At 43.8% G+C, this 25,000-nt stretch overlaps 1 protein-coding gene and 1 long non-coding RNA gene across 4 annotated transcripts in view; both read left to right on the top strand.

Annotated features, from left to right (window-relative positions):
- Positions 1-25,000, top strand: part of LOC145858677 (uncharacterized) — a 215,904-nt gene that overhangs the window by 15,691 nt on the left and 175,213 nt on the right. The window lies entirely within an intron of this gene.
- The window catches only part of LOC106561869 (E3 SUMO-protein ligase PIAS1), a 48,468-nt gene that overhangs the window by 9,408 nt on the left and 14,060 nt on the right, over positions 1-25,000 (top strand). For all 3 annotated transcript variants that reach the window (XM_082957485.1, XM_082957487.1, XM_082957488.1), the window contains exons 6-10: positions 1,749-1,883; positions 19,526-19,631; positions 20,373-20,446; positions 20,619-20,779; positions 21,085-21,215. In XM_082957485.1, the coding sequence (XP_082813611.1) occupies positions 1,749-1,883; positions 19,526-19,631; positions 20,373-20,446; positions 20,619-20,779; positions 21,085-21,215 (607 nt within the window). The remainder of the gene's footprint in view (positions 1-1,748; positions 1,884-19,525; positions 19,632-20,372; positions 20,447-20,618; positions 20,780-21,084; positions 21,216-25,000) is intronic.

The following is a 25,000-nucleotide window of genomic DNA, read 5'->3' as shown; positions in this document are numbered from 1 at the left end:
GCTAGCGTGCCCCCCGTGGTGCACTCCATCAACAGCAGGTGCATTTCAAGAGCGGCAAATTTGAATCCAAATAAATGTCAAAATTCAAATTTTTCAAACATACAACTATTTTACACCCTTTGAAAGATAAACATCTCCTTAATCTAACCACGTTTTCCGATTTCAAAAAGGTTTTACGGCGAAAGCATAAATTTAGAGTATGTTAGGACAGTACATTTACAAGAGTTGTGTGTAATGTTTTGTCAAGTCAAAGACAGGGTCACCAAAACCATAAAACCAGCTAAAATGATGCACTAACCTTTTACAATCTCCATCAGATGACACTCCTAGGACATTATGTTAGACAATACATGCATTTTTAGTTCTATCAAGTTCATATTTATATCCAAAAACAGCGTTTTACTATGGCATTGATGTTGAGGAAATCGTTTCCCTCCAATAACCGGCAGTCAAGTCAGCGTCACAAATTAAATAATTAAAATTAGAAAACATTGGTAAAATATTATATTGTCATTTAAAGAATTATAGATTTACATCTCTTGAACGCAATCAACTTGCCAGATTTAAAAATAACCTTACTGGGAAATCACACTTTGCAATAATCTGAGCACTGCGCCCAGAAAAATACGCGTTGCGATACAGACTAGACGTCATGTTGGGGAGATCTAAAATCGAAAATACTATGTAAATAATCCATTACCTTTGATTCTCTTCATCAGATGTCACTTCCAGGTATCACAGGTCCATAACGAATGTAGTTTTGTTCAAAAAAGCTCATCATTTATGTCCAAAAATCTCCGTCTTGTTAGCACATGATCTAAGCCAGCCGGACTTCTCGTCATGAACGAGGGGAAAAAATATATTTACGTTCGTTCAAACATGTCAAACGTTGTATAGCATAAATCATTAGGGCCTTTTTTAACCAGAACATGAATAATATTCAAGGTGGACGAATGCATACTCTTTTATAACGTATTGGAACGAGGGTACCCAACATGAACTCGCGCGCCAGGTGTCTAATGGGACATCATCGTTCCATGGCTCTTGTTCGGTCAGATCTCCCTCCAGAAGACTCAAAACACTTTGTAAAGGCTGGTGACATCTAGTGGAAGCAATAGGAAGTGCCAAAATATTCCTCAGCCCCTGTGTTTTTCAATGGGATAGGTTTAAAGGTAATACAACACATCAGGTATCCACTTCCTGTCAGAAAATGTCTCAGGGTTTTGCCTGCCAAATGAGTTCTGTTATACTCACAGACACCATTCAAACAGTTTTAGAAAATTTAGGGTGTTTTCTATCCATATGTAATAAGTATATGCATATTCTAGTTACTGGGTAGGAGTGGTAACCAGATTAAATCGGGTATGTTTTTTTATCCAGCCGTGTCAATACTGCCCCCTAGCCCTAACAGGTTTTAAGAAATACACAAGGAAAATATAATGTGTACTGCATTCGGAAAGTATTCAGACCCCTTCAGTTTTTCCACATTTTATTACGTTACAGCCTTTTCATCCAAGGGTGTAGCGAAACATAATGTGGGAGAAGTGAAGGGGTCTGAATACTTTCTAAATGCTCTGTATATATATATATCACTGTTATAACTGCAGACGCTGTTATCCGAAGGGCTTCACACTACGTACATTTTGTTTGTATGTTTGATGAACCCTTCGGAGAATCGAAACCCCCACAACCTTGGGAGTTGCTTTCGTCAACTCAAACCAGCTGACGTCTCTCCTTCCCTCCGGCAGGGCTACCTTCCTCCAACCAAAAACGGAGTGGAACCCAAACGGCCGAGTCGCCCCATCAACATCACGTCACTGGTCAGACTGTCCACCACAGTACCAAACACTATCGTGGTGTCATGGACCTCCGAGATAGGCAGGGTAAGGAATGCAGGGTGATGAATGCAGGGTGATGTAATAGATAGGCAGGGTAAGGAATGTAGGGTGATGAATGCAGGGTGATGTAATAGATAGGCAGGGTAAGGAATGTAGGGTGATGAATGCAGGGTGATGTAATAGATAGGCGGGGTAAGGAATGCAGGGTGATGAATGCAGGGTGATGTAATAGATAGGCAGGGTAAGGAATGCAGGGTGATGTAATAGATAGGCAGGGTAAGGAATGCAGGGTGATGTAATAGATAGGCGGGGTAAGGAATGCAGGGTGATGTAATGCATGCAGGGTGATGTAATAGGTAGGCAGGGTAAGGAATGCAGGGTGATGTAATAGGTAGGCAGGGTAAGGAATGCAGGGTGATGTAATAGGTAGGCAGGGTAAGGAATGCAGGGTGATGTAATTAATGCAGGGTGATGTAATAGATAGGCAGGGTAAGGAATGCAGGGTGATGTAATGCATGCAGGGTGATGTAATAGGTAGGCAGGGTAATGAATGCAGGGTGATGTAATAGGTAGGCAGGGTAAGGAATGCAGGGTGATGAATGCATACAGGGTGATGTGATAGATAGGCAGGGTAAGGAATGCAGGGTGATGTAATAGATAGGCGGGGTAAGGAATGCAGGGTGATGTAATGCATGCAGGGTGATGTAATAGGTAGGCAGGGTAAGGAATGCAGGGTGATGTAATAGGTAGGCAGGGTAAGGAATGCAGGGTGATGTAATTAATGCAGGGTGATGTAATAGATAGGCAGGGTAAGGAATGCAGGGTGATGTAATGCATGCAGGGTGATGTAATAGGTAGGCAGGGTAATGAATGCAGGGTGATGTAATAGGTAGGCAGGGTAATGAATGCAGGGTGATGTAATAGATAGGCAGGGTAAGGAATGCAGGGTGATGTAATGCATGCAGGGTGATGTAATGCATGCAGGGTGATGTAATAGGTAGGCAGGGTAATGAATGCAGGGTGATGTAATAGGTAGGCAGGGTAAGGAATGCAGGGTGATGTAATAGATAGGCAGGGTAATGAATGCAGGGTGATGTAATAGGTAGGCAGGGTAAGGAATGCAGGGTGATGTAATGCATGCAGGGTGATGTAATAGGTAGGCAGGGTAAGGAATGCAGGGTGATGTAATAGATAGGCAGGGTAAGGAATGTAGGTTGATGAATGCAGGGTGATGTAATAGATAGGCAGGGTAAGGAATGTAGGGTGATGAATGCAGGGTGATGTAATAGATAGGCGGGGTAAGGAATGTAGGGTGATGAATGCATACAGGGTGATGTAATAGATAGGCAGGGTAAGGAATGTAGGGTGATGAATGCAGGGTGATGTAATAGATAGGCAGGGTAAGGAATGTAGGGTGATGTAATAGATAGGCAGGGTAAGGAATGCAGGGTGATGTAATAGATAGGCGGGGTAAGGAATGCAGGGTGATGTAATGGATGCATGGTGATGTAATAGGTAGGCAGGGTAAGGAATGCAGGGTGATGTAATAGGTAGGCAGGGTAAGGAATGCAGGGTGATGTAATAGATAGGCAGGGTAAGGAATGCAGGGTGATGTAATAGGTAGGCAGGGTAATGAATGCAGGGTGATGTAATAGGTAGGCAGGGTAAGGAATGCAGGGTGATGTAATAGGTAGGCAGGGTAAGGAATGCAGGGTGATGTAATGCATGCAGGGTGATGTAATAGATAGGCAGGGTAAGGAATGCAGGGTGATGTAATGCATGCAGGTTGATGTAATAAGTAGGCAGGGTAATGAATGCAGGGTGATGTAATAGGTAGGCAGGGTAAGGAATGCAGGGTGATGTAATAGATAGACAGGGTAATGAATGCAGGGTGATGTAATAGATAGACAGGGTAATGAATGCAGGGTGCTGTAATAGGTAGACAGGGTAATGAATGCAGGGTGCTGTAATAGGTAGACAGGGTAATGTAATGCAGGGTGATGTAATAGATATACAGGGTAAGGAATGCAGGGAGATGTAATAGATAGGCGGGGTAAGGAATGCAGGGTGATGTAATAGATAGGCAGGGTAAGGAATGCGGGTGATGTAATAGATAGGCAGGGTAAGGAATGCAGGGTGATGTAATAGATAGGCGGGGTAAGGAATGCAGGGTGATGTAATGCATGCAGGGTGATGTAATAGGTAGGCAGGGTAAGGAATGCAGGGTGATGTAATAGGTAGGCAGGGTAAGGAATGCAGGGTGATGTAATAGATAGGCTGGGTAAGGAATGCAGGGTGATGTAATGCATGCAGGGTGATGTAATAGATAGGCAGGGTAAGGAATGCAGGGTGATGTAATAGGTAGGCAGGGTAATGATTGCAGGGTGATGTAATAGGTAGGCAGGGTAAGGAATGCAGGGTGATGTAATAGATAGGCAGGGTAATGAATGCAGGGTGATGTAATAGGTAGGCAGGGTAAGGAATGCAGGGTGATGTAATGCCTGCAGGGTGATGTAATAGGTAGGCAGGGTAAGGAATGCAGGGTGATGTAATAGATAGGCAGGGTAAGGAATGTAGGGTGATGAATGCATACAGGGTGATGTAATAGATAGGCAGGGTACGGAATGTAGGGTGATGAATGCATACAGGGTGATGTAATAGATAGGCAGGGTAAGGAATGTAGGTTGATGAATGCAGGGTGATGTAATAGATAGGCAGGGTAAGGAATGTAGGGTGATGAATGCAGGGTGATGTAATAGATAGGCGGGGTAAGGAATGTAGGGTGATGAATGCATACAGGGTGATGTAATAGATAGGCAGGGTAAGGAATGTAGGGTGATGTAATAGATAGGCAGGGTAAGGAATGCAGGGTGATGTAATAGATAGGCGGGGTAAGGAATGCAGGGTGATGTAATGGATGCATGGTGATGTAATAGGTAGGCAGGGTAAGGAATGCAGGGTGATGTAATTGATAGGCGGGGTAAGGAATGTAGGGTGATGAATGCATACAGGGTGATGTAATAGATAGGCAGGGTAAGGAATGTAGGGTGATGTAATAGATAGGCAGGGTAAGGAATGCAGGGTGATGTAATAGATAGGCGGGGTAAGGAATGCAGGGTGATGTAATGGATGCATGGTGATGTAATAGGTAGGCAGGGTAAGGAATGCAGGGTGATGTAATAGGTAGGCAGGGTAAGGAATGCAGGGTGATGTAATAGATAGGCAGGGTAAGGAATGCAGGGTGATGTAATAGGTAGGCAGGGTAATGAATGCAGGGTGATGTAATAGGTAGGCAGGGTAAGGAATGCAGGGTGATGTAATAGGTAGGCAGGGTAAGGAATGCAGGGTGATGTAATGCATGCAGGGTGATGTAATAGATAGGCAGGGTAAGGAATGCAGGGTGATGTAATGCATGCAGGTTGATGTAATAAGTAGGCAGGGTAATGAATGCAGGGTGATGTAATAGGTAGGCAGGGTAAGGAATGCAGGGTGATGTAATAGATAGACAGGGTAATGAATGCAGGGTGATGTAATAGATAGACAGGGTAATGAATGCAGGGTGCTGTAATAGGTAGACAGGGTAATGAATGCAGGGTGCTGTAATAGGTAGACAGGGTAATGTAATGCAGGGTGATGTAATAGATATACAGGGTAAGGAATGCAGGGAGATGTAATAGATAGACAGGGTAATGAATGCAGGGTGATGTAATAGGTAGACAGGGTAAGGAATGCAGGGTAATGAATGCAGGGTGATGTAATAGGTAGACAGGGTAATGAATGCAGGGTGATGTAATGCATGCAGGGTGATGTAATAGATAGACAGGGTAATGAATGCAGGGTAATGTAATGAATGCAGGATAATGTAATAGGTAGACAGGGTAATGAATGCAGGGTGATGTAATAGGTAGACAGGGTAATGTATGCAGGGTGATGTAATGAATGCAGGGTGATGTAATAGATAGACAGGGTAATGAATGCAGGGTAATGTAATGAATGCAGGGTAATGTAATAGGTAGACAGGGTAATGAATGCAGGGTGATGTAATAGTTAGACAGGGTAATGAATGCAGGGTGATTGGAGTTGGAATATTCCGGTAACTTTCCCATGAATTTACAGGTTAAACATCATTTTATTTTTAATCTGGTTGGTAGATTCACGTAATCAGAAGGGAATAAAATAAATGAGACATCCAGAATCCTCCAACAAGGATTTTTTTTGAAAACCGGAGTATTCACACCCCTGAGTCAGTACTTTGTAGAAGCACCTTTGGCAGGAATTACAGCTTTGAGTCGTCTTGGGTATGTCTGTATCAGCTTTGAGTCCGTCGTCCTGGGTATGTCTGTATCAGCTTTGAGTCGTCCTGGGTATGTCTGTATCAGCTTTGAGTCATTCGTCCTGGGTATGTCTGTATCAGCTTTGAGTCGTCTTGGGTATGTCTGTATCAGCTTTGAGTCCGTCGTCCTGGGTATGTCTGTATCAGCTTTGAGTCGTCCTGGGTATGTCTGTATCAGCTTTGAGTCGTCCTGGGTATGTCTGTATCAGCTTTGAGTCGTCCTGGGTATGTCTGTATCAGCTTTGAGTCCGTCGTCCTGGGTATGTCTGTATCAGCTTTGAGTCCGTCGTCCTGGGTATGTCTGTATCAGCTTTGAGTCGTCTTGGGTATGTCTGTATCAGCTTTGAGTCGTCTTGGGTATGTCTGTATCAGCTTTGAGTCCGTCGTCTTGGGTATGTCTGTATCAGCTTTGAGTCCGTCGTCCTGGGTATGTCTGTATCAGCTTTGAGTCCGTCGTCCTGGGTATGTCTGTATCAGCTTTGAGTCGTCCTGGGTATGTCTGTATCAGCTCTGAGTCGTCCTGGGTATGTTTGTATCAGCTTTGAGTCGTCCTGGGTATGTCTGTATCAGCTTTGAGTCGTCCTGGGTATGTCTGTATCAGCTCTGAGTCGTCCTGGGTATGTCTGTATCAGCTCTGAGTCGTCCTGGGTATGTCTGTATCAGCTCTGAGTCGTCCTGGGTATGTTTGTATCAGCTTTGAGTCGTCCTGGGTATGTCTGTATCAGCTCTGAGTCGTCTTGGGTATGTCTGTATCAGCTTTGAGTCGTCCTGGGTATGTTTGTATCAGCTTTGAGTCGTCCTGGGTATGTCTGTATCAGCTTTGAGTCGTCCTGGGTATGTCTGTATCAGCTTTGAGTCGTCCTGGGTATGTCTGTATCAGCTCTGAGTCGTCCTGGGTATGTCTGTATCAGCTCTGAGTCGTCCTGGGTATGTTTGTATCAGCTTTGAGTCGTCCTGGGTATGTCTGTATCAGCTCTGAGTCGTCTTGGGTATGTCTGTATCAGCTTTGAGTCGTCCTGGGTATGTTTGTACCAGCTTTGAGTCGTCCTGGGTATGTCTGTACCAGCTTTGAGTCGTCCTGGGTATGTCTGTATCAGCTTTGAGTCGTCCTGGGTATGTCTGTATCAGCTCTGAGTCGTCTTGGGTATGTCTGTATCAGCTTTGAGTCGTCCTGGGTATGTCTGTACCAGCTTTGAGTCGTCTTGGGTATGTCTGTATCAGCTTTGAGTCGTCCTGGGTATGTCTGTACCAGCTTTGAGTCGTCCTGGGTATGTCTGTATCAGCTTTGAGTCGTCCTGGGTATGTCTGTATCAGCTCTGAGTCGTCTTGGGTATGTCTGTACCAGCTCTGAGTCGTCCTGGGTATGTCTGTACCAGCTTTGAGTCGTCCTGGGTATGTCTGTACCAGCTTTGAGTCGTCCTGGGTATGTCTGTATCAGCTTTGAGTCGTCCTGGGTATGTCTGTATCAGCTTTGAGTCGTCCTGGGTATGTCTGTATCAGCTCTGAGTCGTCTTGGGTATGTCTGTACCAGCTTTGAGTCGTCCTGGGTATGTCTGTACCAGCTTTGAGTCGTCCTGGGTATGTCTGTATCAGCTTTGAGTCGTCCTGGGTATGTCTGTATCAGCTTTGAGTCGTCTTGGGTATGTCTGTATCAGCTTTGAGTCCGTCGTCCTGGGTATGTCTGTATCAGCTTTGAGTCGTCCTGGGTATGTCTGTATCAGCTTTGAGTCGTCCTGGGTATGTCTGTATCAGCTTTGAGTCGTCCTGGGTATGTCTGTATCAGCTTTGAGTCCGTCGTCCTGGGTATGTCTGTATCAGCTTTGAGTCCGTCGTCCTGGGTATGTCTGTATCAGCTTTGAGTCGTCTTGGGTATGTCTGTATCAGCTTTGAGTCGTCTTGGGTATGTCTGTATCAGCTTTGAGTCCGTCGTCTTGGGTATGTCTGTATCAGCTTTGAGTCCGTCGTCCTGGGTATGTCTGTATCAGCTTTGAGTCCGTCGTCCTGGGTATGTCTGTATCAGCTTTGAGTCCGTCGTCCTGGGTATGTCTGTATCAGCTCTGAGTCGTCCTGGGTATGTTTGTATCAGCTTTGAGTCGTCCTGGGTATGTCTGTATCAGCTTTGAGTCGTCCTGGGTATGTCTGTATCAGCTCTGAGTCGTCCTGGGTATGTCTGTATCAGCTCTGAGTCGTCCTGGGTATGTCTGTATCAGCTCTGAGTCGTCCTGGGTATGTTTGTATCAGCTTTGAGTCGTCCTGGGTATGTCTGTATCAGCTCTGAGTCGTCTTGGGTATGTCTGTATCAGCTTTGAGTCGTCCTGGGTATGTTTGTATCAGCTTTGAGTCGTCCTGGGTATGTCTGTATCAGCTTTGAGTCGTCCTGGGTATGTCTGTATCAGCTTTGAGTCGTCCTGGGTATGTCTGTATCAGCTTTGAGTCGTCCTGGGTATGTCTGTATCAGCTCTGAGTCGTCCTGGGTATGTCTGTATCAGCTCTGAGTCGTCCTGGGTATGTTTGTATCAGCTTTGAGTCGTCCTGGGTATGTCTGTATCAGCTCTGAGTCGTCTTGGGTATGTCTGTATCAGCTTTGAGTCGTCCTGGGTATGTTTGTACCAGCTTTGAGTCGTCCTGGGTATGTCTGTACCAGCTTTGAGTCGTCCTGGGTATGTCTGTATCAGCTTTGAGTCGTCCTGGGTATGTCTGTATCAGCTCTGAGTCGTCTTGGGTATGTCTGTATCAGCTTTGAGTCGTCCTGGGTATGTCTGTACCAGCTTTGAGTCGTCTTGGGTATGTCTGTATCAGCTTTGAGTCGTCCTGGGTATGTCTGTACCAGCTTTGAGTCGTCCTGGGTATGTCTGTATCAGCTTTGAGTCGTCCTGGGTATGTCTGTATCAGCTCTGAGTCGTCTTGGGTATGTCTGTACCAGCTCTGAGTCGTCCTGGGTATGTCTGTACCAGCTTTGAGTCGTCCTGGGTATGTCTGTACCAGCTTTGAGTCGTCCTGGGTATGTCTGTATCAGCTTTGAGTCGTCCTGGGTATGTCTGTATCAGCTTTGAGTCGTCCTGGGTATGTCTGTATCAGCTCTGAGTCGTCTTGGGTATGTCTGTACCAGCTTTGAGTCGTCCTGGGTATGTCTGTACCAGCTTTGAGTCGTCCTGGGTATGTCTGTATCAGCTTTGAGTCGTCCTGGGTATGTCTGTACCAGCTTTGAGTCGTCCTGGGTATGTCTGTATCAGCCCTGAGTCGTCCTGGGTATGTCTGTATCAGCTTTGCACATCTGGATTTGGGGATTTCCTCCCATTCTTTCTTGCAGATTTTTTTCAAGCTCTGTTAAGTCAGTGGTTGTGAACAGCAATCTTAGTCTTTCCACAGATTTCCAATGGGATTCAAGTCTGTGCTTTCGCTGGGCCACTCAAGGACTTTCACATTCTTGTTCTGAAGCCATTCCAGCATTGGTTTGGCTGTATGCTTGGGGTCATTGTCCTGTTGGAACATAAATCCTCCCACCACTCTAAGGTCGTTTGCACTCTGAAGCAGGTTCTCAAGGATTTTCCTGTATCTGTCTCCATTCATTGTTCCCTCTATCCTTACCAGCCTCAAAGTCCCTGCTGCTAGAAAAGCATCCCCATAGCATGACGCTGCCACCACCATGCTTCACGGTAGGGCTGGTGTTAGATGAGAGATGCCTGGTTTTCTCCAGATGTAGCACTTCGCATTCAGGCCAAAGAGCTCAATTGAATGTCTCATCAGATCACAGAATCATTTGCCTTGTGCTGTGAGACTTTCACCTGCCTTTTTGTAAACTCCAGGCGTGATGTCATGTGCCTTTTTCTCAGGAGTGGCTTCCATCTGGCCACTCTGCCATAAAGCCCAGACTGGTGAAGTGCTGTAGAGACTGTTGTCTTTCTGGCAGGTTCTCCCATCTCAGACAAGGAAATCTGTAGTTCTGTCAGAGTGGTCACTGGGTTCCTGGTCACCTCCCTGACCGAGGCCCTTCTTGCCCCGTTGCCCAGTTTGGTCAGACGGCCAGCTCTAGGCAGAGTATTGGGTAGTTCCATATTTGTTCAATTTCTCGATGATGTAGAGACCACTGTGCTCTTGGAAACTTTCAACACTCTAGGAATAGTTTTATACCCTTTCCCAGATATATGCCTTGTCACAATTCTTTCTCGGAGCTCTATGGACAGTTCCTTGGACTATATGGTATATAGTGTATTTTGTGCTCTGACGTGCGCTGTCAACTGTGGGACTTTTTATAGACAGGTGTGTTTCTTTCTAAATCATGTCCAATCAATTGAATTGGCCTCAGGTGGACTTCAATCAAGTTGTAGTGACAACTCAAGGACGATCAAAGGAAATTGGATGCCACCTGAGCTCAATTTGGAGTGTTATAGCAAAAGGGTGTGAATACTTTCAGTACAAGTCAAGTTTGGGCGCACCTACTCATTCAAGCGGTTTTCTTTATTTTTACTATTTTCTATATTGTAAAATAATACTGATGACATCAAAACTATGAAATAACACATGTGGAATCATGTAGTAACCAAAAAAGTGTTAAACAAATCAAAATGTATTTTATATTTGAGATTCTTCAAAGTAGCCTCCCTTTGCCTTGATGACAGCTTTGCACACACTTGGTATACTCTCAACCAGCTTCACCTGGAATGCTTTTGAAGGAGTTCCAACATATACTGAGCACTTGTTGGCTGTTTTTTCTTCACTCTGCGGTCCAACTCATCCCAAACCATCTTAATTGGGTTGAGGTCGGGTGATTGTGGAGGCCAGGTCATCTGATGCAGCACTCCATCACTCTCCTTCTTGGTCAAATAGCCCTTACACAGCCTGGAGGTGTGTAGGGTCATTGTCCTGTTGAAAAACAAATGATTGTCCTACTAAGCGCAAACCAGATGGGATTGCGTATCGCTGCAGAATGCTGTGGTAGACATGCTGGTTAATTGTGCCTTGAATTCAAATTCCACCGGTCTAATGTCCATTGTTCGTGTTTCTTGGCCCAAGCAAGTCTCTTCTTATTATTGGTGTCCTTTAGTAGTGGTTTCTTTGCAGCAATTCAACCATGAAGGCCTGATTCACGCAGTCTCCTCTGAACAGTTGATGTTGAGATGTGTCTGTTACTTGAACTCTGTGAAGCATTTATTTGGGCTGCAATTTCTGAGGCTGGTAACTCTAATAAACTTATCCTCTGCCGCAGAGGTAACTCTGGGTCTTCCTTTCCTGTCCTCATGAGAGCCAGTTTCATCATAGCGTTTGATGGTTTTTGCGACTGCACTTAAAGAAACTTAAAAAGTTCTTGAAATGTTCCGTATTGGCTTACCTTCATGTCTTAAAGTAATGATGGACTGTCGTTTATCTTTGCTTATTTGAGCTGTTCTTGCCATAATATGGACTTGGTCTTTTACCAAATAGGGCTATCTTCTGTATACCACCCCTACCTTGTCACAACAGAACTGACTGGCTCAAAGGCATTCAGAAGGAAAGAAATTCCACAAATTGACTTTTAAAAAGGCACACCTGTTAATTACAATGCATTCCAGGTGACTACCTCATGAAGCTGGTTGAGAGAATGCCAAGCGTGTGCAAAGCTGTCATCAAGGCAAGGGTGGTTTTTGAAGAATCTCAAATTTAAAATATATTTTGATTTGTTTAACACTTTTTTGGTTACTACATGATTCCATATGTGTTATTTTGTAGTTTTGATGTCTTCACTATTATTCTACAATGTAGAAATGAAGATAAACCCAGAGTAGGTGTGTCCAAACTCTTGACTGGTACTGTATGTAAATGATATTTAATTTGACATTTTCTTTACTTTTGAAAACATTTCTAAAAACATGTTTTCACTTTGTTTTTATGGGCTATTGTGTGTAGATGGGTAAGACCTTATTTAAAAATTTAAAAATAAATCAGTTTAGAATTCAGGCTATAACGCAACAAAATGTGGAATAAGTCAAGTATGAAAACTTTCTGTAATTTTATTGACAAAGTGATTCATCCACTGATCCTGAAAAACAATGACCAAACATATGGCTTAGTTGTCTTTATTCACACCACAGCATTATCATGGCTGCTAGTGAAATAATGACCAAACATATGGCTTAGTTGTCTTTATTCACACCACAGCATTATCATGGCTGCTAGTGAAATAATGACCAAACATATGGCTTAGTTTTCTTTATTCACACCACAGCATTATCATGGCTGCTAGTGAAACAATGACCAAACATATGGCTTAGTTTTCTTTATTCACACCACAGCATTATCATGGCTGCTAGTGAAACAATGACCAAACATATGGCTTAGTTTTCTTTATTCACACCACAGCATTATCATGGCTGCTAGTGAAACAATGACCAAACATATGGCTTAGTTTTCTTTATTCACACCACAGCATTATCATGACTGCTAGTGAAACAATGACCAAACATATGGCTTAGTTTTCTTTATTCACACCACAGCATTATCATGGCTGCTAGTGAAACAATGACCAAACATATGGCTTAGTTGTCTTTATTCACACCACAGCATTATCATGGCTGCTAGTGAAATAATGACCAAACATATGGCTTAGTTGTCTTTATTCACACCACAGCATTATCATGGCTGCTAGTGAAATAATGACCAAACATATGGCTTAGTTTTCTTTATTCACACCACAGCATTATCATGGCTGCTAGTGAAACAATGACCAAACATATGGCTTAGTTGTCTTTATTCACACCACAGCATTATCATGGCTGCTAGTGAAATAATGACCAAACATATGGCTTAGTTTTCTTTATTCACACCACAGCATTATCATGGCTGCTAGTGAAACAATGACCAAACATATGGCTTAGTTTTCTTTATTCACACCACAGCATTATCATGGCTGCTAGTGAAACAATGACCAAACATATGGCTTAGTTGTCTTTATTCACACCACAGCATTATCATGGCTGCTAGTGAAATAATGACCAAACATATGGCTTAGTTGTCTTTATTCACACCACAGCATTATCATGGCTGCTAGTGAAATAATGACCAAACATATGGCTTAGTTTTCTTTATTCACACCACAGCATTATCATGGCTGCTAGTGAAATAATGACCAAACATATGGCTTAGTTTTCTTTATTCACACCACAGCATTATCATGGCTGCTAGTGAAATAATGACCAAACATATGGCTTAGTTTTCTTTATTCACACCACAGCATTATCATGGCTGCTAGTGAAACAATGACCAAACATATGGCTTAGTTTTCTTTATTCACGCCACAGCATTATCATGGCTGCTAGTGAAACGATGACCAAACATATGGCTTAGTTTTCTTTATTCACGCCACAGCATTATCATGGCTGCTAGTGAAATAATGACCAAACATATGGCTTAGTTTTCTTTATTCACGCCACAGCATTATCATGGCTGCTAGTGAAATAATGACCAAACATATGGCTTAGTTTTCTTTATTCACACCACAGCATTATCATGGCTGCTAGTGAAATAATGACCAAACATATGGCTTAGTTTTCTTTATTCACGCCACAGCATTATCATGGCTGCTAGTGAAATAATGACCAAACATATGGCTTAGTTTTCTTTATTCACACCACAGCATTATCATGGCTGCTAGTGAAATAATGACCAAACATATGGCTTAGTTTTCTTTATTCACACCACAGCATTATCATGGCTGCTAGTGAAACAATGACCAAACATATGGCTTAGTTTTCTTTATTCACACCACAGCATTATCATGGCTGCTAGTGAAACAATGACCAAACATATGGCTTAGTTTTCTTTATTCACGCCACAGCATTATCATGGCTGCTAGTGAAACAATGACCAAACATATGGCTTAGTTTTCTTTATTCACGCCACAGCATTATCATGGCTGCTAGTGAAATAATGACCAAACATATGGCTTAGTTTTCTTTATTCACACCACAGCATTATCATGGCTGCTAGTGAAATAATGACCAAACATATGGCTTAGTTTTCTTTATTCACGCCACAGCATTATCATGGCTGCTAGTGAAATAATGACCAAACATATGGCTTAGTTTTCTTTATTCACGCCACAGCATTATCATGGCTGCTAGTGAAATAATGACCAAACATATGGCTTAGTTTTCTTTATTCACGCCACAGCATTATCATGGCTGCTAGTGAAATAATGACCAAACATATGGCTTAGTTGTCTTTATTCACACCACAGCATTATCATGGCTGCTAGTGAAACAATGACCAAACATATGGCTTAGTTTTCTTTATTCACACCACAGCATTATCATGGCTGCTAGTGAAACAATGACCAAACATATGGCTTAGTTTTCTTTATTCACACCACAGCATTATCATGGCTGCTAGTGAAACAATGACCAAACATATGGCTTAGTTTTCTTTATTCACACCACAGCATTATCATGGCTGCTAGTGAAACAATGACCAAACATATGGCTTAGTTTTCTTTATTCACACCACAGCATTATCATTGCTGCTAGTGAAACAATGACCAAACATATGGCTTAGTTGTCTTTATTCACACCACAGCATTATCATGGCTGCTAGTGAAACAATGACCAAACATATGGCTTAGTTTTCTTTATTCACACCACAGCATTATCATGGCTGCTAGTGAAATAATGACCAAACATATGGCTTAGTTTTCTTTATTCACACCACAGCATTATCATGGCTGCTAGTGAAACAATGACCAAACATATGGCTTAGTTTTCTTTATTCACGCCACAGCATTATCATGGCTGCTAGTGAAATAATGACCAAACATATGGCTTAGTTTTCTTTATTCACACCACAGCATTATCATGGCTGCTAGTGAAATAATGACCAAACATATGGCTTAGTTTTCTTTATTCACACCACAGCATTATCATGGCTGCTAGTGAAACAATGACCAAACATATGGCTTAGTTTTCTTTATTCACACCACAGCATTATCATGGCTGCTAGTGAAACAATGACCAAACATATGGCTTAGTTTTCTTTATTCACACCACAGCATTATCATGGCTGCTAGTGAAACAATGACCAAACATATGGCTTAGTTTTCTTTATTCACGCCACAGCATTATCATGGCTGCTAGTGAAATAATGACCAAACATATGGCTTAGTTTTCTTTATTCACACCACAGCATTATCATGGCTGCTAGTGAAACAATGACCAAACATATGGCTTAGTTTTCTTTATTCACGCCACAGCATTATCATGGCTGCTAGTGAAATAATGACCAAACATATGGCTTAGTTGTCTTTATTCACACCACAGCATTATCATGGCTGCTAGTGAAACAATGGGAGTGGGAGGGCCTATGGCAGGATGCTTCTACTCACAGTGGGGAATTGTGATGTCATTATGGGGTACTGTGATGTCATTATGGGGTATTGTGATGTCATTATGGGGTATTGTGATGTCATTATGGGGTATTGTGATGTCATTATGGGGTATTGTGTGTAGATTAATGAGGGAAATAAACAATTTAATACATTTTAGAATAAAGCTGCAACGTAACAAAATGTGGAAAAAGTCAAAAGGTCTGAATACTTTCTGAATGCGCTGTATATCTAAATGGGAAATTATACACATCTAAAAGTAACTTCCATTGTCAAAGTGTAAAAATAGCCTACATAAAGCCATGAAATAAAAACATTGCAGCCCGCAGGTAGAAAATATCCTGATTTTAAAAATAGCTATCCTATAAAACACAGTGGCTACACATGGCCTGTCTGCAAGGAACTGGAAACAGTAGTGCTCATAAATGATTTTATATATTCGCCACTGCTCAACTAAAAATATCTTGGTCGACCAACAACCTTTCAATCAGTTCTATATGGGGTCAGTCCTAATGTGGAGTGGATCTGAGTTCTATATGGGGTCAGTCCTAATGTGGAGTGGATCTGAGTTCTATATGGGGTCAGTCCTAATGTGGAGTGGATCTGAGTTCTATATGGGGTCAGTCCTAATGTGGAGTGGATCTGAGTTCTATATGGGGTCAGTCCTAATGTGGAGTGGATCTGAGTTCTATATGGGGTCAGTCCTAATGTGGAGTGGATCTGAGTTCTATATGGGGTCAGTCCTAATGTGGAGTGGATCTGAGTTCTATATGGGGCCAGTCCTAATGTGGAGTGGATCTGAGTTCTATATGGGGTCAGTCCTAATGTGGAGTGGATCTGAGTTCTATATGGGGCCAGTCCTAATGTGGAGTGGATCTGAGTTCTATATGGGGTCAGTCCTAATGTGGAGTGGATCTGAGTTCTATATGGGGTCAGTCCTAATGTGGAGTGGATCTGAGTTCTATATGGGGCCAGTCCTAATGTGGAGTGGATCTGAGTTCTATATGGGGTCAGTCCTAATGTGGAGTGGATCTGAGTTCTATATGGGGTCAGTCCTAATGTGGAGTGGATCTGAGTTCTATATGGGGCCAGTCCTAATGTGGAGTGGATCTGAGTTCTATATGGGGCCAGTCCTAATGTGGAGTGGATCTGAGTTCTATATGGGGTCAGTCCTAATGTGGAGTGGATCTGAGTTCTATATGGGGCCAGTCCTAATGTGGAGTGGATCTGAGTTCTATATGGGGCCAGTCCTAATGTGGAGTGGATCTGAGTTCTATATGGGGTCAGTCCTAATGTGGAGTGGATCTGAGTTCTATATGGGGTCAGTCCTAATGTGGAGTGGATCTGAGTTCTATATGGGGCCAGTCCTAATGTGGAGTGGATCTGAGTTCTATATGGGGCCAGTCCTAATGTGGAGTGGATCTGAGTTCTATATGGGGTCAGTCCTAATGTGGAGTGGATCTGAGTTCTATATGGGGCCAGTCCTAATGTGGAGTGGATCTGAGTTCTATATGGGGTCAGTCCTAATGTGGAGTGGATCTGAGTTCTATATGGGGTCAGTCCTAATGTGGAGTGGATCTGAGTTCTATATGGGGTCAGTCCTAATGTGGAGTGGATCTGAGTTCTATATGGGGCCAGTCCTAATGTGGAGTGGATCTGAGTTCTATATGGGGTCAGTCCTAATGTGGAGTGGATCTGAGTTCTATATGGGGTCAGTCCTAATGTGGAGTGGATCTGAGTTCTATATGGGGTCAGTCCTAATGTGGAGTGGATCTGAGTTCTATATGGGGTCAGTCCTAATGTGGAGTGGATCTGAGTTCTATATGGGGTCAGTCCTAATGTGGAGTGGATCTGAGTTCTATATGGGGTCAGTCCTAATGTGGAGTGGATCTGAGTTCTATATGGGGCCAGTCCTAATGTGGAGTGGATCTGAGTTCTATATGGGGTCAGTCCTAATGTGGAGTGGATCTGAGTTCTATATGGGGCCAGTCCTAATGTGGAGTGGATCTGAGTTCTATATGGGGTCAGTCCTAATGTGGAGTGGATCTGAGTTCTATATGGGGCCAGTCCTAATGTGGAGTGGATCTGAGTTCTATATGGGGTCAGTCCTAATGTGGAGTGGATCTGAGTTCTATATGGGGCCAGTCCTAATGTGGAGTGGATCTGAGTTCTATATGGGGCCAGTCCTAATGTGGAGTGGATCTGAGTTCTATATGGGGCCAGTCCTAATGTGGAGTGGATCTGAGTTCTATATGGGGCCAGTCCTAATGTGGAGTGGATCTGAGTTCTATATGGGGTCAGTCCTAATGTGGAGTGGATCTGAGTTCTATATGGGGCCAGTCCTAATGTGGAGTGGATCTGAGTTCTATATGGGGCCAGTCCTAATGTGGAGTGGATCTGAGTTCTATATGGGGCCAGTCCTAATGTGGAGTGGATCTGAGTTCTATATGGGGCCAGTCCTAATGTGGAGTGGATCTGAGTTCTATATGGGGCCAGTCCTAATGTGGAGTGGATCTGAGTTCTATATGGGGTCAGTCCTAATGTGGAGTGGATCTGAGTTCTATATGGGGCCAGTCCTAATGTGGAGTGGATCTGAGTTCTATATGGGGTCAGTCCTAATGTGGAGTGGATCTGAGTTCTATATGGGGTCAGTCCTAATGTGGAGTGGATCTGAGTTCTATATGGGGTCAGTCCTAATGTGGAGTGGATCTGAGTTCTATATGGGGTCAGTCCTAATGTGGAGTGGATCTGAGTTCTATATGGGGTCAGTCCTAATGTGGAGTGGATCTGAGTTCTATATGGGGTCAGTCCTAATGTGGAGTGGATCTGAGTTCTATATGGGGTCAGTCCTAATGTGGAGTGGATCTGAGTTCTATATGGGGTCAGTCCTAATGTGGAGTGGATCTGAGTTCTATATGGGGCCAGTCCTAATGTGGAGTGGATCTGAGTTCTATATGGGGTCAGTCCTAATGTGGAGTGGATCTGAGTTCTATATGGGGTCAGTCCTAATGTGGAGTGGATCTGAGTTCTATATGGGGCCAGTCCTAATGTGGAGTGGATCTGAGTTCTATATGGGGCCAGTCCTAATGTGGAGTGGATCTGAGTTCTATATGGGGTCAGTCCTAATGTGGAGTGGATCTGAGTTCTATATGGGGCCAGTCCTAATGTGGAGTGGATCTGAGTTCTATATGGGGTCAGTCCTAATGTGGAGTGGATCTGAGTTCTATATGGGGTCAGTCCTAATGTGGAGTGGATCTGAGTTCTATATGGGGCCAGTCCTAATGTGGAGTGGATCTGAGTTCTATATGGGGCCAGTCCTAATGTGGAGTGGATCTGAGTTCTATATGGGGTCAGTCCTAATGTGGAGTGGATCTGAGTTCTATATGGGGTCAGTCCTAATGTGGAGTGGATCTGAGTTCTATATGGGGTCAGTCCTAATGTGGAGTGGATCTGAGTTCTATATGGGGCCAGTCCTAATGTGGAGTGGATCTGAGTTCTATATGGGGCCAGTCCTAATGTGGAGTGGATCTGAGTTCTATATGGGGCCAGTCCTAATGTGGAGTGGATCTGAGTTCTATATGGGGTCAGTCCTAATGTGGAGTGGATCTGAGTTCTATATGGGGTCAGTCCTAATGTGGAGTGGATCTGAGTTCTATATGGGGTCAGTCCTAATGTGGAGTGGATCTGAGTTCTATATGGGGCCAGTCCTAATGTGGAGTGGATCTGAGTTCTATATGGGGTCAGTCCTAATGTGGAGTGGATCTGAGTTCTATATGGGGCCAGTCCTAATGTGGAGTGGATCTGAGTTCTATATGGGGTCAGTCCTAATGTGGAGTGGATCTGAGTTCTATATGGGGCCAGTCCTAATGTGGAGTGGATCTGAGTTCTATATGGGGTCAGTCCTAATGTGGAGTGGATCTGAGTTCTGGTTAAATCATGGTTTTGATGTAATGGTGTTGAGTCATCGTGGTTCATTGTGATCCCTCCTGTTGTCTCCTCTCTCAGAGTTTCTCCATGGCAGTTTACCTGGTCAGACAGCAGACGTCCACAACCCTGCTACAGAGACTACGAGCCAAAGGCATCCGCAACCCAGACCACTCCAGAGCTCTCAGTAGGTCTCCCTCTCTCTCTCTCTCTCTCTCTCTGCTCTCTCTCTCGCTCTCTCTGCTCTCTCTGTCTCTCTCTGTCTCTCTCTCTCGCTCTCTGTCTCTCTCTCTCTCGCTCTCTGTCTCCCCCGCTCTCTGCTCTCTCTCTCTCTCTCTCTGTCTCTCCTCTCTCTGCCCCCCCCACAGTCAAAGAGAAGTTAACAGCAGAGATTGTGTTCTCTCTCTCTCTCTCTCTCCACAGTCAAAGAGAAGTTAACAGCAGAGATTGTGTTCTCTCTCTCTCTCTCTCTCTCCCCCACAGTCAAAGAGAAGTTAACAGCAGAGATTGTGTTGTCTCTCTCTCCACAGTCAAAGAGAAGTTAACAGTAGAGATTGTGTTCTCTCTCTCTCTCTCTCTCTCTCTCTCTCTCTCTCTCTCTCTCTCTCTCTCTGTCCTCTCTCTCTCCACAGTCAAAGAGAAGTAACAGTAGAGTTGTGTTCTCTCTCTCTCTCTCTCGCTCTCTCTCTCTCTCTCTCTCTCTCTCTCGCTCTCTCTCTCTCTCTGTCTCTCTCTCTCTCCACAGTCAAGAGAAGTTAACAGCAGAGATTGTGTCTCTCTCTCTCTCTCTCTCTCTCTCTACAGTCAAAGAGAAGTTAACAGCAGAGATTGTGTTGTCTCTCTCTCCACAGTCAAAGAGAAGTTAACAGTAGAGATTGTGTTCTCTCTCTCTCTCTCTCTCTCTCTCTCCTCTCTCTCTCTTCCACAGTCAAAGAGAAGTTAACGGCAGACCCTGACAGTGAGATTGCGACCACCAGTCTACGAGTCTCTCTACTCTGTCCGGTGCGTTACACTCATTTACATTTGAGTTATTTAGCAGACGATTCTTAATCAGAATCGATCGATCAGTGATCGGGTCAAAGTAGGTAGATGAGGTAAAACAAACACATCACAATCAGAAGTTCTGTCATCCCACGATATTCATCCTTCCTGTTTCCTGTGTGTTTTTGTGCAGCTGGGGAAGATGCGCCTGATGATCCCGTGCAGAGCGTTGACGTGTTCTCACCTCCAGTGTTTCGACGCTACGCTTTACCTCCAGATGAATGAGAAGAAGCCCACCTGGGTGTGTCCTGTCTGCGATCAGAAGGCCCCTTACCAACACCTCATCATCGACGGGTTCGTTCTGCTGCACCTCTCTGGGGATGAACAGTCATCCAATGGACTGTAGTACACAATCACACACTATTTCTAAACCCTCGTCTGTCCTGTCTGTCCTGTCTGTCCTGTCTGTCCTGTCCTGTCCTGTCTTGTCTGTCTGTCTGTCTGTCTGTCTGTCTGTCTGTCTGTCTGTCTGTCTGTCTGTCTGTCTGTCTCTGTCTGTCTCTGTCTGTCTCTGTCTGTCTCTGTCTGTCTGTCTGTCTGTCTGTCTGTCTGTCTGTCTGTCTGTCTGTCTGTCTGTCTGTCTGTCTGTCTGTCTGCAGGTTGTTCATGGAGATCCTAAACAGTTGTGAGGACTGTGATGAGATCCAGTTTAAGGAGGATGGGAACTGGTATCCCATGAGGTCGAAGAAGGAGGTCACGGAGGTGTCTGCTTCATTCAACGGGGACGACGGTACGTGAGGATTCCTCCAGCCTCATAGCCCTTCTGGTATCATTGGACCACCATTTTATACAAATTCATAAAAACACCTCAAGCTGAGATGCCTTGAGACATTCAGCAGTTCAGGAGTAAACATAAGTGTCATGGACTCACTCTGTGTGTAATAATAGTGTTTAAGATGATTTCTGAATGACTACCTCATCTCTGTACCTCCACACATACAATTATCTGTAAGGTCCCTCAGTCGAGCAGTGAATTTCAAACACAGATTCAACCACAAAGACCAGGGAGGTTTTCCAACGCCTCTCAAAGAAAGGCCACCTATTGGTAGATGGGTAAACAAAACAATAAACAGACATTGAATATCCCTATGATCATGGTGAAGTTATTAATTACACTTTGGATGGCGTATCAATACACCCAGTCACTACAAAAAGGTACAGGTGTCCGTCCTAACTCAGTTGCCGGAGAGGAAGGAAACCACTCAGGGATTTCACCATGAGACCAATGGTGACTTTAAAACAGTTTAAATCAAAATGTATTGGTCACATACACATATTTAGCAGATGTTATTGTGGGTGTAGTGAAATGCTTGTGTTTCTAGCTCCAACAGTGCAGTAATATCTAACAAGACACAACAATACACACAAATCTAAAGTAAAAAAAAAATGGAATTAAGAAATTATGAATATTTGGACGAGCAATGTTGGAGTGACATTGACTAAAATACAGTAGAATAGAAGACATTATATACATGAGATGAGTAAAGCAGTATGTAAACATTATTGAAGTCACCAGTGATTCCATGTCTATGTACATGGGGCAGCAGCCTCTAAGGTGTAGGGTTGAGTAACCGGGTGGTAGCTGGCTAGTGATGGCTGTTTAACATTCTGATGGCCTTGAGATAGAAGCTGTTTTTCAGTCTCTCGGTCCCAGCTTTGATGCACCTGTACTGACCTCGCCTTCTGGATGATAGCGGGGTGAACAGGCAGTGGCTCGGGTGGTTGTTGTCCTTGATTAGTTTAATGGCTGTGATAGAAAACGGAGGATCGCTCCGTAGAGATTTACCCAGAAAGACTCACAGCTGCAATCGCTCTTAGAGACTTACCCAGAAAGATTCACAGCTGTAATCGCTCGTAGAGACTTATCCAGAAAGATTCACAGCTGTAATCGCTCGTAGAGACTTACCCAGGAAGACTCACAGCTGTAATCGCTCTTAGAGACTTACCCAGAAAGACTCGCAGCTGTAATCGCTCGTAGAGACTTACCCAGGAAGACTCACAGCTGTAATCGCTCGTAGAGACTTACCCAGAAAGACTCGCAGCTGTAATCGCTCTTAGAGACTTACCCAGAAAGACTCACAGCTGCAATCGCTCTTAGAGACTTACCCAGAAAGACTCACAGCTGTAATCGCTCTTAGAGACTTACCCAGAAAGACTCACGGCTGTAATCGCTCTTAGAGACTTACCCAGAAAGACTCACAGCTGCAATCGCTCTTAGAGACTTACCCAGAAAGACTCACGGCTGTAATCGCTCTTAGAGACTTACCCAGAAAGACTACAGCTGTAATCGCTCTTAAAGACTTACCCAGAAAGACTCACAGCTGTAATCGCTCTTAGAGACTTACCCAGAAAGATTCACAGCTGTAATCGCTCGTAGAGACTTACCCAGGAAGACTCACAGCTGTAATCGCTCTTAGAGACTTACCCAGAAAGACTCACAGCTGCAATCGCTCTTAGAGACTTACCCAGGAAGACTCACGGCTGTAATCGCTCTTAGAGACTTACCCAGAAAGACTCACAGCTGTAATCGCTCTTAGAGACTTATCCAGAAAGACTCACAGCTGCAATCGCTCTTAGAGACTTACCCAGAAAGACTCACAGCTGTAATCGCTCTTAGAGACTTACCCAGAAAGACTCACAGCTGTAATCGCTCTTAGAGACTTACCCAGAAAGACTCACAGCTGTAATCGCTCGTAGAGACTTACCCAGAAAGACTCACAGCTGTAATCGCTCGTAGAGACTTACCCAGAAAGACTCACAGCTGTAATCGCTCTTAGAGACTTACCCAGAAAGACTCACAGCTGTAATCGCTCGTAGAGTCTTACCCAGAAAGACTCACAGCTGTAATCGCTCTTAGAGACTTATCCAGAAAGACTCACAGCTGCAATCGCTCTTAGAGACTCACCCAGAAAGATTCACAGCTGTAATCGCTCTTAGAGACTTACCCAGAAAGACTCACGGCTGTAATCGCTCTTATAGACCTACCCAGAAAGACTCACGGCTGTAATCGCTCGTAGAGACTCACCCAGAAAGACTCACGGCTGTAATCGCTCGTAGAGACTCACCCAGAAAGACTCACAGCTGTAATCGCTCGTAGAGATTTACCCAGAAAGACTCACAGCTGTAATCGCTCGTAGAGACTTACCCAGAAAGACTCACGGCTGTAATCGCTCGTAGAGACTTACCCAGGAAGACTCACAGCTGTAATCACTGCCAAAGGTAAATCTAACATGTATTGACTTAGTGGGGGGTGAATACTTATGTCAATGATATATTTCTGTATTTCATTTTCCATACATTTTGCAAACATTTCTAAAAACATATTTTCACATTGCTATTGTTGGGTATTATGTTTAGATGGGTGAGAAAAACAATATGTAATCGATTTTTGAATTCAGACTGTAACACGACAAAATGTGTAATAAGTGAAGGGGTATGAATTCTTTCTGAAGGCACTGTGTGTATAAAAACAGTCCTGAAATTGTAAAGCTGATATTGGTAGAGTGAAACAGGTCTTCAGACTGCTGGCTACTGGTCAGTCCTCTGTCTATAAAGTCCTCGGACTGGCTACTGGTGTCTTCTACACAGCAAACCTAACAACTCAATGCTTAATTGTTGTGATATCAGTTTATTTTCTCTGACTTAAATGTGCCATATCAGACATCGGTCTTGTGTATTTTGGTAGATTTATGTCAGACCGTAGTGTTATAGGAATATGATTGTAGAATTTCAGCCACTTTCCCGCAAATTCCCAGGTTTTCCTGAAATCCTGTTTGTAAGATTCCCAGAATCAGGAGGAGCCCTATAGAACCCTATTCCCTATATAGTGCACTACTTTAGACCAGAGCCCTATAGAACCCTATTCCCTATATAGTACACTACTTTAGACCAGAGCCCTATAGAACCCTATTCCCTATATAGTGCACTACTTTAGACCAGAGCCCTATAGAACCCTATTCCCTATATAGTGCACTACTTTAGACCATGAGCCCTATAGAACCCTATTCCCTATATAGTGCACTACTTTAGACCAGGGCCCTATAGGAACCCTATTCCCTATATAGTGCACTACTTTAGACCAGAGCCCTATAGAACCCTATTCCCTATATAGTGCACTACTTTAGACCATAGCCCTATAGAACCCTATTCCCTATATAGTACACTACTTTAGACCATAGCCCTATAGAACCCTATTCCCCTACTATAGTGCACTACTTTAGACCAGGGCCCTATAGAACCCTATTCCCTATATAGTGCACTACTTTAGACCAGAGCCCTATGAGAACCCTATTCCCTATATAGTACACTACTTTAGACCAGAGCCCTATAGAACCCTATTCCCTATATAGTGCACTACTTTAGACCAGAGCCCTATAGAACCCTATTCCCTATATAGTGCACTACTTTAGACCAGAGCCCTATAGAACCCTATTCCCTATATAGTGCACTACTTTAGACCAGAGCCCTATAGAACCCTATTCCCTATATAGTGCACTACTTTAGACCAGAGCCCTA

Source organism: Salmo salar, chromosome 10, assembly GCF_965601325.2.
Source record: "Salmo salar chromosome 10, fSalSal1, whole genome shotgun sequence".
NCBI classification, from domain to species: Eukaryota; Metazoa; Chordata; class Actinopteri; order Salmoniformes; family Salmonidae; genus Salmo; species Salmo salar.
Note: the sequence above shows the minus strand (reverse complement) of the source record. Positions and strands in the feature narration are given on the sequence as shown.